The following is a 16,527-nucleotide window of genomic DNA, read 5'->3' as shown; positions in this document are numbered from 1 at the left end:
AAAAAAAAAAGAAATAAAGGGCATCCAAATTGGCAAAGAGGAAGTTAAGCTGTCACTATTTTTTGATGATATAATTGTATACCTAAAGAACCACAAAGACTCTTCCAATAACCTCCCAGAACTGACAAGTGAATTCAGAAAAGTTTCTGGATATAAAATTTATGTACACAAATCAGTAGCTCTGTTATAAAGCAACAGAGACTGAGCTGGGAATTAAATAATGAATGCAACTTACTTTTACAATAGCTGGAAAAAAAAATTAAATAATATACACCGAATCAATGACATGAAAGACCTGTACACAGAAAACTACAAAACACTGCTAAAAGAAATTATAGATGACACAAACAAATGGAAACACATCCCATGCTCACGGATTGGTAGAATCAATACTGTGAAAACGACTATAAAGTCAAAAGCAATCTAGAAATTCAATGTAATTCCCATCAACGTACCAACACCATTCTTCACAGAACGAGAAAAAACAATCCTTAAGTTTATATTCAACTATACTATAAAGCCATAGTCACAAAAATAGCATGATACTGGTATAAAAATAGACACATAGACCAATGGAACCGAACAGAGAACCCAGAAATAAACCCAAATACTTAGAGTCAACAAATTTCTAACAAAGTGAACAAAAACATAAAGTGGGGAAAGGAAACCCTATTGATCAAATAATGGAGGGATATTTGCAAGCCATATATAGGAGAATGAAACTGGAAACTCATCTCACAACTTATGCAAAAATAAACTCAAGATAGATATAAGACATAAATCTAAGACCTGAAACAGTAAAAATTCTAGAAGATAGAAAAACTTTTCTAGACATTTGCTTAGGCAAAGACTTCATGAAGAAGAACCCAAATGCAGATGCAACAAAAACAAATATAAATAGATGGGGCTTAAACTAAAAAGCTTCTGCAGAGCAAAAAAATAATCAGCAAAGTTAACAGACAAACCACAGAGTGAGATAAAACCTTCACAATCTATACATCTGTTAAAGGACTAAGATCCAGAATCTACAAAAAACTCATACAAATCAGCAAGAAATAAAAACAGTCTCACTGAAAAGTAGGCTAAGGACATGAATAGACAATTCTCAAAAGACACAAATGGCCAAGAAGCATATGGAAACATGCTCAAAATCCCTAGTTATCAGAGTAATGCAAATTAAAACCACAATATCATCATACCATCTCACTCCTGCAAGAATGGCCATAATTAAAAAATAAAAATGAAAAAAGAGATGTTGGTGGGGATGTAGTGAAAAGGGAAAAATTTTACACTTCTGGTGTGAATGTAAACTAGCACAACCACTCTGGAAAAAAAAGTGTGGAGATTTTTTAAAGAAATAAAAGAGCTACCATTTGATCTAGCAATCCCACTATTAGGTATCTATCCAGAGGGAAAAAAGGCATTATGTGAAAAATGATACTTGCACACACATGTTTATAGTCTATGTGACTATTTGTATACCAGCACCATGGTGCTGGTGATTATAGCTTTATAGTATAGTCTGAAGTCAGGTAATGTGACGCCTCTAGATTTCTTTTTTGCTTACTCTTGCTTTTGCTATGTGGAGTCTAAAATAAAATTTTATTATTTTCAATCACATCAATTAACTTGGAGGACAAAATATTAGTTGAAATAAGTCAGGCACAGAAAGATTATTATCTCATGACTAAATAACTTATTGTTACTATCTTTTACCTCCCTTCTTGAGTAAAGTGAAATAGGTTAAAGTTAATGGCATAACACTTCATTGAATGCACAATAGCCTTAACATGTTAAAGAAATGTTTAATTACAAAATTAAGTTTACACGTAATCTAAAAACTTTTGCATTTATAGCATAAAAGTACAATTAGTTGAATGATTCACTAGTAATTTAATTACACTTAAGTAAAATTAAAAAACCTTTTCTTCACTATGATATAGAGTATTACTCTGAACACCTACCTATCTCATGCATCACTAAGTAAACTGACAAAAGTCTCTCCACTTTTTCATCATAAATCTTACATTTTAATGCCCATATTTTTCCACAGAAAAAAATAATAATGCCCATCTAATAAAAGAGAATCTCTCATGTATTTGACAAAGCAACAATTTATCACGTGCTTTCACATGTGAATAAATGAAGATAAAGAATAAGAGTTGAATTTCATCATTTACTTTTCAAATTAGCTGTAATTTTTTCAAGAAAAAGTATACTTTGAGTATAACTCTCCAAAGAATCTTCTGCTCCTTTTAAAATTATTTACAAATAATCTAGCAACTTATAGATTTTTTAAATACTCAACACTCTCTTTTAGTGTAATGTCTAAAGTGTCAGTGCCTTAGTTATTTCTACTGTGAATTCTCAGATATTTTACATAGACTCAATTCTGGGTTAAATATTTTTCATACTTGCTGCATCTGCAAAAACACATTTCAATATAAACTGATGTTTTCTAAGCTGCAGTCTTTGAAATAAAACGTTTTTCCAAATTCATTAAATTTCCTGATGTTGAACAAAGTTTGAGCAACTGCTTCAGGGTTTTCCTCTAGTACAAAATGTGTATATAGTAAGATTTGTGATACAAGTAAAGGTCCTACAAACCTCCTATGCTCCTAATATTTGTTATGTTTGTCTTCAGAATAACATGCTTCTTCACTTTAAAGGGTTACATTTTCTGAAAGATCTGTTGACAGTAATTGTATTTATAATGCTTTTATTAAATATGAACTCTCTGATGCTGGAGTAAGATGTGAACAGGTATCAATGGCTTTTTCGCATTCTATTTGTATAATCTTTCTCAAGCAAAAATGCTTTCCTGTGCAATAAGTTTTGTCACATTCTTTACACTTATAAAGTTTTCTCTAGTATAAATTATCTTACTTACAATCAAGTGTAACAATCATTGGAAGGCTGTGTCAAATTCTTCACATATTTAGGGTTTCTCAACAGGATGGTTTCTTTTATGTTTAGAAAAGTTTTAGGTGTTGTCAAAATCATTGTCACATCTTTCAGGTTTGTAGAATTTCTCACCAGTATGAATTTTCTTATGTCTAGTAAGGTGTGAAGACCGGTTAAAAGCTTTGCCGCATTCTTCACATTTGTAGGGTTTCTCTCTAGCATGAATTCTCTTATGATTAGCAAGAGTTGCGGGCCAGTTAAAAACATTGCCACATTCATCACATTTGTAGGATTTCTCTCCGGTATGAATTAACTTATGGTTAGTAAGGGTTGAAAATAAAGTAAAGCCTTTGCCACATTCTTCACATTTATAGGTATTCTCTCTAGTATGAATTCTTTTATGTCGAGTAAGGCTGGAGCACCCATTAAAAGCTTTGCCACATTCTTCACATTTGTAGGGTTTCTCTCCAGTATGAATTCTCATATGTTCAGTAAGGTTTGAGGATTGTATAAAAGCTTTGCCACATTCTTCACATTTGTAGGATTTCTCTCCAGTATGAATTTTCTTATGTCTAGTAAGGTTTGCAAACTGGTTAAAAGCTTTCCCACATTCTTCACATTTGTAGGGTTTCTCTCCAGTATGAATTTTCTTATGTTTAGTAAGGTTTGAAAACTGGTTAAAATCTTTGCCACATTCTTCACATTTGAAGGGTTTCTCTCCAGTATGAATTCTCTTATGGTTAGTAAGGGTTGCAAACCAGTTAAAGGTTTTGTGACATTCATCACATTTGTAAGGTTTGTCTCCAGTATGAATTATCTTATGTTTACTAAGGATTGAGAATAAACTAAAGCCTTTGCCACATTCTTCACATTTGTAGGGTTTCTCTTCAATATGAATTTTCTTATGTTTAATAAGGGTTGAGGATTGGTTAAAGGCTTTGCCACATTCTTCACATTGGTAGGGTTTCTCTCCCATATGAATTCTCTTATGTTTAATAAGCTCTGAGAACCAGTTAAGAACTTTGCCACATTCCTCACATTTGTAGGAATTCTCTCTAGTGTGAATTCTTACATGTTGTTTTAGGTGTGAAAGCATATAAAATGATTTGCCACATTCTTTACATTTGAAAAATTTCTTTCCAGTATTTATCTTACGACTATTTGAATTTGAAAATTTATGAAAGACTTTCATGTATTTATCACATTGAAATATTTTGCTCTGGGTAGTTGTCAAACATCGGTTAAGTTCATTATAACCTCCTTTGTACACCTTACACTCATCCACACTTTTACAGCTTATTCTTAATTGTAAATTCTCATGTCCACATTTTCCATATCCTCTCAGTATCATTTTTTGGAAAGAATCTTTTATTCTGTGCTCTGGCCAAAGGTCTTCAGCAAAATGAGAACACATAACTGAAAGACATTAAAATAACAAATTACTCCACTTGCTACACTGAGATGAATATACTTTACAAATCAAATCTATCAAATTATACAAACTATATAAGCAAAATGACATAGCAAAGTACCACAGGCCCCAATTCTTTCACAGACATATAAATGTAACAAAAACATACTGACCAAAATACATTTGAAAATTTATGAATGAGTGAAGTGTGTATCCTGCCCCAATGTCCACAATGCAAAGAGCCAAATAAAAGAAAAAAAAAAAAGTTTATTACGTTTACCCAACACAGCTCTTCCTGCTCCCAATATAACACAGTGCTTTTAGAAGTAAATTGCCAACTCCTGGATTCTTATTTAAAAGAAAAATAGTAGCACACACATATTTACATATGGCTTCTAGGGACCTTTTCAGACACTGGCTATTGTGTCCCATAACATAAAGTGCTGACAGAAATGGTACTATACTTTGGAATGACAGTTTGAGTCTGCTGAAACCAAATATAAATGTTACAGCAGCAGAGAGACTGCAGTACCACAGACAGAAAAAAGGTATAGCAAATAATTACTATTAAAAAGACACAAATAAACTGCTTTAACTAAAAAAAAAAAAATTCAGAAAAGACACATCCTAAGAATATATTTAAGAGACTCCTAGAATCTCTAGCCAAGAAAATTGTTTTCAGAGTATGCCAAGACAAAGCTACATTATAAATATTGTGACAGGTAGTTTTTAAAAAATATCGAAATCTCAATTAAAGATGCCATGTATACAAGATATTAGGGCAATATGATTCCATCACAAATAATTTTTAGAAACAACCATAAAAAAGAAAATGTATATATTAATTTTAAAATTTTAAAATAAATTCAATATTAGTCAATAAGTGAAACAGGAAAACAGACAACTTATTGAAAATCAGAAAAAAATGAGGATAACAAAAAATATCAAATAACAGAAATTGTGGAGGTAAAAAATACAAAAATAACTGAAAAATCCTATAAGAAAAAAATGTACAAATGAAGCTCAAAAAGAAAAATTAGGATACACACAATGATATTTATAATAAACACACATATAAGCACAATTTCAGAAGTCACAGACAAGAAAACAATCTTGTAAGCTGCAGTATAAAAATAGTATGTCATTTACAAGTATAGTCTTTTTAAGAAACCAGTGAATTTGTCAAGAAAATTTTGCAGGCAAGAAGAGAACTGTGTGATATAGTCAAAATCATGAAAAAAATAGATATCAAGTGAGAATAATACCATCAGTAAATCTGTCCTACAAAATAAAAAGGAAAAAAAACTTCCAAAATAACCAAATTCTGAAAAAGTTTATTGGTGCTGCAAATTCCCTACATATAAAAAAATGCTGAAAGCAGTTTCTTCCACTAAAAATAATATGATGAAAGAAAACAACACATTATCACATAAAAATATGTAACTTTATGAAAAAGATACGCACATACATGAATAGAAATCCTTAGCATTATCATAATGGTGCAGAAAACATTAATTGTTCTCTAAAATTTGAATGATACAATCATAAAGTATTATAAATATCTATTAATAAATATCTAACAGAAAAAATTAGCAACATTAATAACAAAATTCAGGGTAGATATAATGAAAAGAATTTTTGTATGCAAGGGAAGTTAATTTTTCTACCAGATTATAATGTATTATTGTGTCTTTTAGAGGTTTTATGTAATCCCCAAGGTACCACAAAGAAAATATCTGTATAGATATACAAGAGAAAACAGGAAGGAAGTGAAAGCATTTCAGTACAAAAATCAACAAGACACCAAGGATGACAGAAACAGAAAATCAGGGACAAAGGTAGAAGAATCAAATAAAACAATTAAAATAACATTAGTCTTTCTCTTTCAGAAAATTAAATATATGTGCATGCGTGCATGCATGTGTGTATGTAAAATTAACTTTCCAATCAAAAGACATACTTTCATTAAAGGGATTTGTTAAAGAATTTTAAAAACCAAGATTCAACTTGCCTTTTTACAAGGATCAGCAGAGATCTAATGATAAACAGAGACTGAAAGTGGCAAGACAAAAATAGACATTTCACACAAATATTAGCCAAATGAGAGGTCAAAATAATATTACACAAAATACATCTTAAGTCAAAAACTGTCATATTTTATAAAATATACTTGAAGTCAAAACTCCAAAGAGACAAAGAAAAAGATTAAACAATAATAGATGCATTTACTAGGAACCAATGACAAATTTGCATATAGGGGTGTGTGTGCGCACCTGTGTGTGTGCATGTATCTCACATTAAGTTTCTAAATATATAAAGCAAATATTGTCAGAATGAAAGAAATACATAGTAGGATATTTTAATACTTCACTTTCTGTAATAAAAATGTTAAAAAGACAAAAGTTAGCAAAGAAACAGAGAGCTTGAAGGGAGTATAAAACAATTATTTCTAACAGAGGCATAGAGAACCTATGTCTCAATATCATCACGATACGAAGCCTTCTCAATACCTCATACAATCTTCTCCTTGAGAGGCAACCCGGTAGAACAAAAAAATAAGTCTTAACAGATTCTGTAAAACGAAATTTTTATAGATTATTTTCTATGATCAGAATGAAATTGAGAGTACAGAACAGTAAGACGAAAAAACGGAAAAATTCACAAACACATAGAAATTAAACAATACACTCTTCAGCACGCTTCACTTCAAAGGTTAAAATAATCTTGTGAAAATGTCTATACTGTTCAATGTAATTTACAGACTTAGTGCAATGTTTTTCAAATTTCTCAATGCATTTTTGAATAAAAACAGCAGCCCCAAAAGTATGTAAAATCTTAACTACCCCAAAATCTTCAATAAAATGAACAATTTTGAAAGCATTCCAGTTTCTGATTTTGAAACACATTACAGAGCTACAGAATTATAACAATATGGTATGAGTACAAAAGGTAAAAGTGTACCCTAGTAGAATAAAATGAAGCATATATATAAACTTTCACATATATGACAAGAGTCATTTGAATATCTGTAATCATTGCAGCATTGTTACTGAAAGCCAATAGGTAAAAGCAATGCAAATTTGTCACCAAATTACTCAGTATATATAATTTAAAATATAAAATACTTAAATATCCCCTATATTTATAAAGCAGGAAATATTCTAACAACTATAAAGTTTGATGACATTATGCAAACTAAAATGAGCCAGTCACAAAAAGACAGAGATTGTATGAGACATATGAAGCACAGTTAAAAGAAAATTAAGAGAAAATTGAGTGAATTGAAATTCACTTAAGAGAAAATTGAGTGGTGTTTGAAAAGTGCCAGGAAGTGGGCAAAACTGGTAATTGTTTAATGTGTATTGATATTTAGCTTTGCAAGATAAAAACATTGTAGAAATATGTTTCATAACAATGTCAATATAATTAACAGTACTAAATTAAATATTTTAAAATATTCTATTGTAAATGTTATATTTTTGAAAAGTAAAAATAGACAATAATAACTAAAAGAGATACAAAGTTACTATAGTTTTAAAATTATCTTTAAATAGAAAAGTTTTTTTCCCACACAAAAATAATATACATTGACAAATAAATGGATGTCAAAATTAGGGGAATTTTTATGACTGCTCACCTTGACAAGATTAAATAACCATTTGCAACAAATCTATACCAGAAATATACAAGTCATAAAAAGTACAAGGATAATATTTATGCAGGTAAACACGTACAGAGATCATTATATTAGCAGTAGACATATGGGCTGATTCATATTTGACTTTACTCCATACTGTCTTAAATTGTACAAATACTGGCATATACAATTATAATATAACCTAAAAAATCAAAACACAATTAACTCATGTGAGGTGGCATATCCTAAAATACATAACACAAAAATATAAAATTGCAAAAAAAATTAAAACATGAAAAGTAAAACTTACTGGACAACATCAAATACTTCAATATATTCATTAAACAACTCTTAGAAGAAAAATATAGGGAAAAAGTAACCTAAAGGTTACTTGCAGACAAAAAAAGTCTGAGAACATTCAAATTTTGATGTAGCAATAAAATTCCTAACCAGTATACTTGATTCAAAATTAGTTTACTTTAAAAACAAGATAAAATAAAGACTTTTCAAAATGAAAGGTGACAGTGTTCATTATGTCTGGCACAGTTCCACATGAAATGCTACATAGTGGCCTGGCAAAGTGGCTTAGGCCGGTAACCTTACAGCTTTAGGAGGCCAAGGCAGTAAGATAACTTGAAACCAGGAGTTCAAGATCAGTCTGAGCAACATAGTGAGACTCTGCATATAAACAAACAGAAATGCTAAAATGAGTTCATTATTTCGGGAAAAAAACAATGATGCTGGACAGCATAAAACCATATATAAATATAAAGTTCTCCATTAAATGTAAATACACATACACACATAGATATTTACTCTCCTAATGATGGTGCATAAAACCTTTAAAGTTATTCTATATGACAAAAAATAAATCTCCATAAATCTGTTAATAGATACCCAATAAAAAACAATATAGTTTTTAACATCAATAAAAAACTGGAAAATACAAAAGTATAGTTTTTGTATTAAATTGATTTTGTTGGGCAGGCCTGGTGGCTCATGCCTGTAATCCCAGCACTTTGGGAGGCCAAGGTGGGTGGATCACCAGGTCAGGAGTTCGAGATCAGCCCGGCCAACATGGTGAAACCCTGTCTCCACTAAAAATACAAAAATTAGCTTTTAAGAACTGTGAGACAAAGGCACCAGGGTAACCAATAAAGGAAAACTATTAGATTAACAGCAGACTTACCAGCAGAAATCCTGCAAGCTAGAAGGGACTAGGGCCCTATCTATCTTCAGCCTCCTCAAACAAAACAACTATCAGCCAAGAATTTTGTATCCAGTGAAATTAAGCATCACATATGAAGGAAAATACAGTCTTTCTCAGACTAACAAATTCTGAAATAATTCATCATTACCAAGCCACCACTACAAGAACCGCTAAAAGAGCTTTAAATCTCAAAACAAATTTTGAAAATACACCAAACAGAACCCCTTTAAAGCATAAATCTCACAGGACCTATAGAACAGAAATATAATTTAAAAAGCAAAAACAAAAAACAAGGTACACAGGCAACAAATAGCACAATGAATGGAATGGTATCTAACACCTAAATAACAACATTGAATGTAAATGACCTAAATGGTCCACTTAAAAGATACAGAATGAGTAAGAATAACCAACAACTATCTGCTGCCTTCAAGAGACTTGCTTAACATATAAGGACTCACATAAACTTAAAGGGGTGGAAAAAGACATTTTATGCAAATGGATACCAAAATTGAACAAGAGTGCCTATTCTTATATCAGACAAAACAAACTTTAAAGCAACTGCAGTTAAAAAAGACAAAGAAGTATATTATATAATAATAAAAGGCCTTGTCCAACAGAAAAACATCAGAATCCTAAACATACATGCACCTAATGCGGGAGCTTCCAAAGTTATAAAAGAATTAATTACTCCTAGACCTTAAAAAATGTGATAAAGAGCAACACAATAAGAGTGGGGAAGTTCAACAGTCCACCGACAGAACTAGATAGATCATCAAGACAGAAAATCAACAAAGAAACAATGGACTTAAACTATATCTTGAAACAAATGGGCTGTTTAACAGATATATACAGAACATTCCATCTAACTGCAGAATACACATTCTATTCAATAGCACATGAAATTTTCTCCAAAACAGACCATATGATAGGCCACAAAACAAGCCTCAATAAATTCAAGAATATTGAAATTATATCAAATACTCTCTCAGACCACAGTGGAGTAAAACTAGAAATCAGCTCCAAGAAAAAAAAAACCTTCAAAACCATGCAAATACATGGAAATTAAAATAATCTGCTTCCAAATGATCACTGGGTCAAAAATGAAATCAAGATGAAAATTTTTAAATTCTTCACACTGAATTACAATAATGACCCAACCTATCAAAACCTCTGAGATACAGCAAAGGTGGTGCTAAGAAAGTTCACAGCCCTAAACGTCTACATCAAAAAGATTGAAAGACCTTACGAACTGACATTGTGAGGTCACGCTTCAAGAAACTAGAGAAGGCTGGGTGCCGCAGCTCATAACTGTAATCCTAGCACTTTGGGAGGCCAAGGCAGGCAGATTACTAGGTCACGAGATGGAGACCATCCTGGCCAACGTGGTGAAACGCTTTCTCTACTAAAAATACAAAAAAAAAGAAAAAAATTAGCTGGGTGTGGTGGCACATGCCTGTAGTCCCAGCTACTCAGAAAGCTGAGGCATGAGAATCGCTTGAATCCAGGAGGTGAAGGTTGTGGTGAGCTGAGATCACGCCATTGCACTCCAGCCTGGGCAATAAGAGTGAAACTCTGTCTCAAAAAAAAAAAGAAAAGAAGAGAAAAGAAAAAAAACTAGAGAAACAAGAAGAAACCAAACGTAAACCTAATACAACAAAGGAAATAACCAAGATTACAGCAGAACTAAATGAAACAGAAACAAAAAAATTACAAAACAAAAAAAAGTTCTTTGAAAAGATAAATAAAACTGATAGATCATTAGCAAAACTAAAAATAAAAGAGAAAATCCAAATAACTTCAATAAGAAACAAAATGGGAGATATTACGACTGACACCACAGAAATACAAAAGTTCATTCAAGGCTACTAGGAACGCCTTTACAAACATAAACTAAAAAACCTAGAAGAGATGGATAAATTCCTGGAACAATAAAACCCTCCTAGCTTAAATCAGGAAGAATTATATACCCTGAACAGACCAAAAGCAAGTAGCCAGATTGAAATGGTGATTTTAAAATTATCACCAACAACAAAAAAGTCTAGGACCAATCAAATTGACAGGAGAATTCTACCAGACATTCAAAGAATTGGTACCAATCCTACTGATACCATTCCAGAAGACTGAGTAAGAGGGAACCCTCCCTAATTCATTCTATGAAGCCAACATCATGCTAATATCACAACCAGAAAAGGACATGATCAAAAAAGAAAACTACAGACTGATATCCCTGATGAACACAGATGCTAAAATCCTTAACAAAATACTAGCTAAATGAATCCAACAACGTATCAAAAAGATAATCCATCATGATCGAGTTTCATACCAAGGATGCAGAGATGGTTTAATATATGCAAGTCAATATGTGATACACCACATAAACAAGTTAAAAATAAAAGTCACATGATCATCTCAACAGATGCAGAAAAAACATTTGACAAATCCACCATCCCTTTATGATTAAAACTCTCAGTCAAATTGGCATACCAGGGACATACCTCCATGTAATAAAAGCCATCTATGACAAATTCACGACCAACATAATACTGAATGGAAAAACGTTGAAAGCATTCCCTCTGAGAACTGGAATAAGACACTCTTCTGTTTTTTTTTTTTCTTGAGCGCTTGTCATTCTTGTTGCCCAGGCTGGAGTGCAATGGCGCAATCTTGACTCGCTGCAATCTCCACCTCCTGGGTTCAAGTGATTCTTCTGCCTCAGTCTCCCAAGTAGCTGGCATTACAAGCACCCACCACCACGCCCGGCTAATTTTTTTGTGTTTTTAGTAGAGACAGGGTTTCACTGTGTTGGCTAGACTGGTCTTGAACACCTCACCTCAGGTGATCTACCTGCCCCAGCCTCCCAAAGTGCGGGATTACAGGTGTGAGCCACAACTCCAGGCCCAACCACCACGCCTGGCCCTCACCACTCTTCTTCAACATACCACTGGAAGTCCTGGCCAGAGCAATCAGACAAGAGAAATAAAGGGCATCCACATCGGTAAAGGCACAGTCAAACTGTCAGGGTTTGCTGGTGATGTGATCATTTATCTTGAAAATCCCAAAGATTCCTCCAAAAAACGCCCAGAACTGATAAAAGAATTGAGCAAAGTTTCCAGATACAAGATTAATGTACACGAATCAGTAGCTCTTCTATACACCAACAGTGACCAAGTGGAGAATCAAATCAAGAACTCAACCCCTTTTACAATAGTTGCAAAAATGACAAAACACTTAGAAATATACCTAATCAAGTACATGAAAGCCTCTAAAAGGAAAACTACAAAACACTGCTGAAAGAAATCATAGATAACACAAACAAGTGGAAACACATTTTATGCTCATGAATTGGTAGAATCAGTATTTTGAAAATGACCATGCTCCCAAAAGCAATAAACAAATTCAATGCAATCCCCATCGAAATACTACCATCATTCTTCACAGAATTAGAAAAAACAATTCTAAAATTTATATGGAACCAAAAAAGAGCCTGCATAGCCAAAGCAAGACTAAGCAAAAAGAATAAATCTGGAGGCATTGTACTACCTGAATCAAACTACACTATGAAGCCCTAGTCACCAAAACAGCATGGTACTGGCATAAAAAACTGGTACACAGACCAATGGAACAGAATAGGAAATACAGAAATAAACCCAAATACTTAAGGCCAACTGATCTTTGAGAAAGCAAAAATGTAAAGTGAGGGAAAAAAAACCCTTTTCAACAAATGGTGCTGGGAAAATTGGCTAGCCACATGTAGGAGAATAAAACTGGATCCTTATCTGTCATCTTATACAAAAATAAACCCAAATAAAGAACTTAAATCTAAGATCTGAAACTATAAAAATTCTAGAAGATAACACTGGAAAACCCCTTCTAAACATTGGCTTAGGCAAGGATTTCATGACCAAGAACACAAAAGCAAACACAATAAAAACAAAGATAAATAGCTGGAACTTAAAGAGCTTTTCCAAGGTAAAAGGAACAGTCAGCAGAGCAAACAGACAACCCACAGAGTGGGAGAGGATCTTCACAATTTATACATCTGACAAAGGACTAACATCCAGAATCTACAATGAACTCAAACAATTCAGCAAGAAAAAAACAAACTAATTAAAAAGTGGGCTAAGGACACAAACATTTCTGAAAAGAAGATATACAAATGGCCAACAAACATGAAAAAAATGCTTATCATCACTAATGATCAGGGAAATACAATCAAAACCACAATGCAGTAGCACCTTACTCCTATAAAAATGGTCATAATCAGAAAATCATAAAACAGTAGATGTTGGCATGGATACGGTGATCAGGGAACACTTCTACACTGCTCGTGGTAATGTAAATTAGTACCACGGCTATGGAAAACAGTGTGGAGATTCCTTAAAGAACTAAAGGTAAAACTACCACTTGATCTAGCAATCCCATTACTGGGTATCTACCTACATGAAGAGAGGTTACTGTTTGAAAAAGATACTTGCGCACGCACATTTATAGCATCACGATTTGCAACTGCAAAATCATGGAACCAACTCAAATGCCCATCAATGAGTAGACAAAGAAACTGTGGCATATATATATATATATAGGATAAAATACTATTCAGCCATTAAAAGGAATAAATTAATGGCATTCACAGTGACCTGGATGAGACTGGAGACTATTATTTTAAGTGAAGTAACTCAGGAATGGGAAACCAAACATTGTATATTCTCACTGATATGTGGGAGCTAAGCTATAAGGACTCAAAAGCATTAGAACAATACAATAAACTTTGCAGGGTCAGGTGGGAAAGGGGCGAGAGATAAAATGCTACAAATCGGGTGCAGCATATACCGCTTGAGTGACAGGTGCACCAAAATCTCAAAAATTACCACTAAAGAACTTACTCATGGTAACCAAACACCAATAACCTATGGAAAAATCAGATTAAAAAAAAAAAAAAGAGTTCAAGACCAGTCTGGGCTACATGGTAAAACACTGTCTCTACCAAAAATATAAAAAACTAGGGATGTGATGGCACATACACATAACCCAGCTACTGGAGGGGCTGAAGTTAGAGGATTTTCTAAGTTTTGAAAGTTGAGGCTGCAGTGAGCCATTATTAAGCCACTGCAAACCAGCCTGGTTGACAGAGGCCTTATCTCATTTATAAATAAATAAATAAATAAGATGCCTGAGCAGCTTAAGTAAAAACGCATACAGTATGTTCTCTATAAGAGACTCATTTTATCATTGAGTCAAATAGGCTGAAAGTAACAAAATTTTTAAAAATCTGTATTTCATGTCAATAGTAACCACAATTGGGTGAGATGGTCATCATTATATTAGACATAATATGCTTTAAGTCAAGTACTTGGCCAGGCATGGTGGCTAGCGCCTGTAATCCCAGCATTTTGGGAATCCGAGGCAGGCAAATCACTTCAGGTCAGGAGTTTGAGACTAGCCTGGCCAAAATGATAAAACCCTCATCTCTACCAAAAATACAAAAATTAGCCAGGCATTGTGGTACACACCTATAATCACAGATTCTCAGGAGGTTGAGGCAAGAGAATCAGCTGAACTAGGGAAGTGGAGGTTGCAGTGAGCCGAGATCACACCACTGCACTCCAGCCTACACAACAGAGACTCTTATCTCAAACAAACAAACAGACAAACGAACAAACAAAAAACACAAGCAAACAAATAAATCAAGTTTTAGCCTTAGTCGAAGACTGATATTATATAATGGTAAAATGAATCAATTTACCAGGAATCCATAACTATCATATTTATCTATATGTATGTGTATGAATAACATCAGGTCTCCAAAATATAGAAAGCAAATATTGACAAAGGTGAAGAAAGAAATACATAGCGACATAACAATTGTAGTTATCAAGACCCATTTTCAATCACAGATAAAAAATTAAGATAAAAGAGCAATAAGAAAACAGAAAACAGGCATTACAGACTGTATTGATTATTTTACATGTAGTGGAATACCTGAGAGTAGATTTATAAAGAAACATGTTTATCTGGCTCACACTTTGGCAGACTGTGCAAGAAGTGTGTGGCAGCATCTGCTTCTGATGAGGGTCTCAGGAAGCTTACAATCATGGTGGAAGGCAAAGAGTAACTGGACATATCAAATGGTAAGAGACAGAGCAAGTGTGAGGTGAAGGAGTCACTTCTTTTAATGAAGCAGCTTTCATTTAAATTAATAGAGTGTAAATTTTCTGATTACCAAGAGGATCATGTCATGCCATTCTTGAGGAATTTGCCCCCATGACCCAAACACCTCCCACCAGGTCCCATATCCAACATTAAGGATTGCATTGCAACATGAGGTTTGGAGAACAGGAACATCCATACCATATCATAGACGAACCAGGCTTAACAGACTCATAAAAAAAACTTTTCAGTCAAAAGCAACAGAATATACAATATTCTTATTTGCACCTAGTATATTCTGTTAAAACACATAATGCATCATATTAAATTTAACAACACCAACTGGGTGCAGTGGCTCATGCCTATAATTCCAACACTTTGGGAGACCAAGAGGGGAGAATCAAAGAAGTTTGAGAACAGCCTAGGTAACACAGTGAGGCCCTGTTCCTACTAATAATTTTTAAAATTAGCCAGACATGATAGTGCATGCCTGTAGTGCCAGCTACACAGGGGGGCAGCCCAGGAGGCTGAGGCTGCAGTGAGCCAAAATTATGGCACTGCTCTCCAGCCTGAGTGACAGTAAGATCCTGTCTCAAAATAACAATGATAAATAAATCTAGGAACACCAAAATCATACACTGGTATTTTCTTACAAAAATTGAATAAAACTAGAAATTAAAAGCAAAGGTAAAATTGGAAAATCCAAAAATACATGAAAACGAAACATGCGGGCTGGGTGTGGTGGCTCAAATCTGTAAACTTAAAACTATGGGAGGCCAAGGCAGAAGGATTGCTTGAGCACAGGAGTTTGAAAGTAGCCTGGGCAACATAGTGAGATCCTGTCTTTAAATTAAATTTAATTTAATTTAAAATAAAATAAAACAAAACACACTCTTTGACATATTTTTGCTCAAAAATCAACTTCATTTTGTTAAGATGTCAACATAACCTAACTTGGTAGACAAATTCAATACAATCTCTATAAAAATTCCAATAGCACAGGTTTTTTTTTTTTTTACAGAAATGTTTAAAATTTTAAAATTTGGGACGATCCAAGATGGCCGTTTAGGAACAGCTCAGGATTGCAGCTCCCAGTGAAAGCGCAGAGGGTGAGTGGACGCCGTGTTTTTATTGTCCATAGACTAGGAAATTCCCGGGCGTAGGAGCTCCACGGTCGCCAGCGCGGCTGTTTCGGCCAGCGCGGCTGTGCCGGCC

General features: G+C 33.5%; 1 protein-coding gene across 3 annotated transcripts in view; it reads right to left on the bottom strand.

Moving 5' to 3' along the window:
- The window catches only part of LOC108294466 (zinc finger protein 680), an 81,006-nt gene that overhangs the window by 33,627 nt on the left and 30,852 nt on the right, over positions 1-16,527 (bottom strand). Inside the window, exons 4-5 of one of the 3 annotated variants that reach the window (XR_005197966.1) lie at positions 3,357-4,320; positions 2,891-3,104 (exon numbers count right to left, since the gene is read on the bottom strand). Coding sequence is in view for 1 of the 3 variants with exons in the window: in XM_017516360.2 (XP_017371849.1) it covers positions 2,984-4,320 (1,337 nt within the window). In the remaining 2 variants the exon portion in view is untranslated. Of the gene's footprint in view, positions 1-1,791; positions 4,321-16,527 lie in introns of those variants that run through there. The other 2 variants (XR_005197965.1, XM_017516360.2) reach the window with 2 other exon arrangements.

This window comes from Cebus imitator, unplaced genomic scaffold (assembly GCF_001604975.1).
Source record: "Cebus imitator isolate Cc_AM_T3 unplaced genomic scaffold, Cebus_imitator-1.0 Scaffold581, whole genome shotgun sequence".
Classification (NCBI taxonomy): domain Eukaryota; kingdom Metazoa; phylum Chordata; class Mammalia; order Primates; family Cebidae; genus Cebus; species Cebus imitator.
The sequence above is the reverse complement of the archived record's forward strand: the minus strand, read 5'-3'. Positions and strand labels throughout refer to the sequence as shown.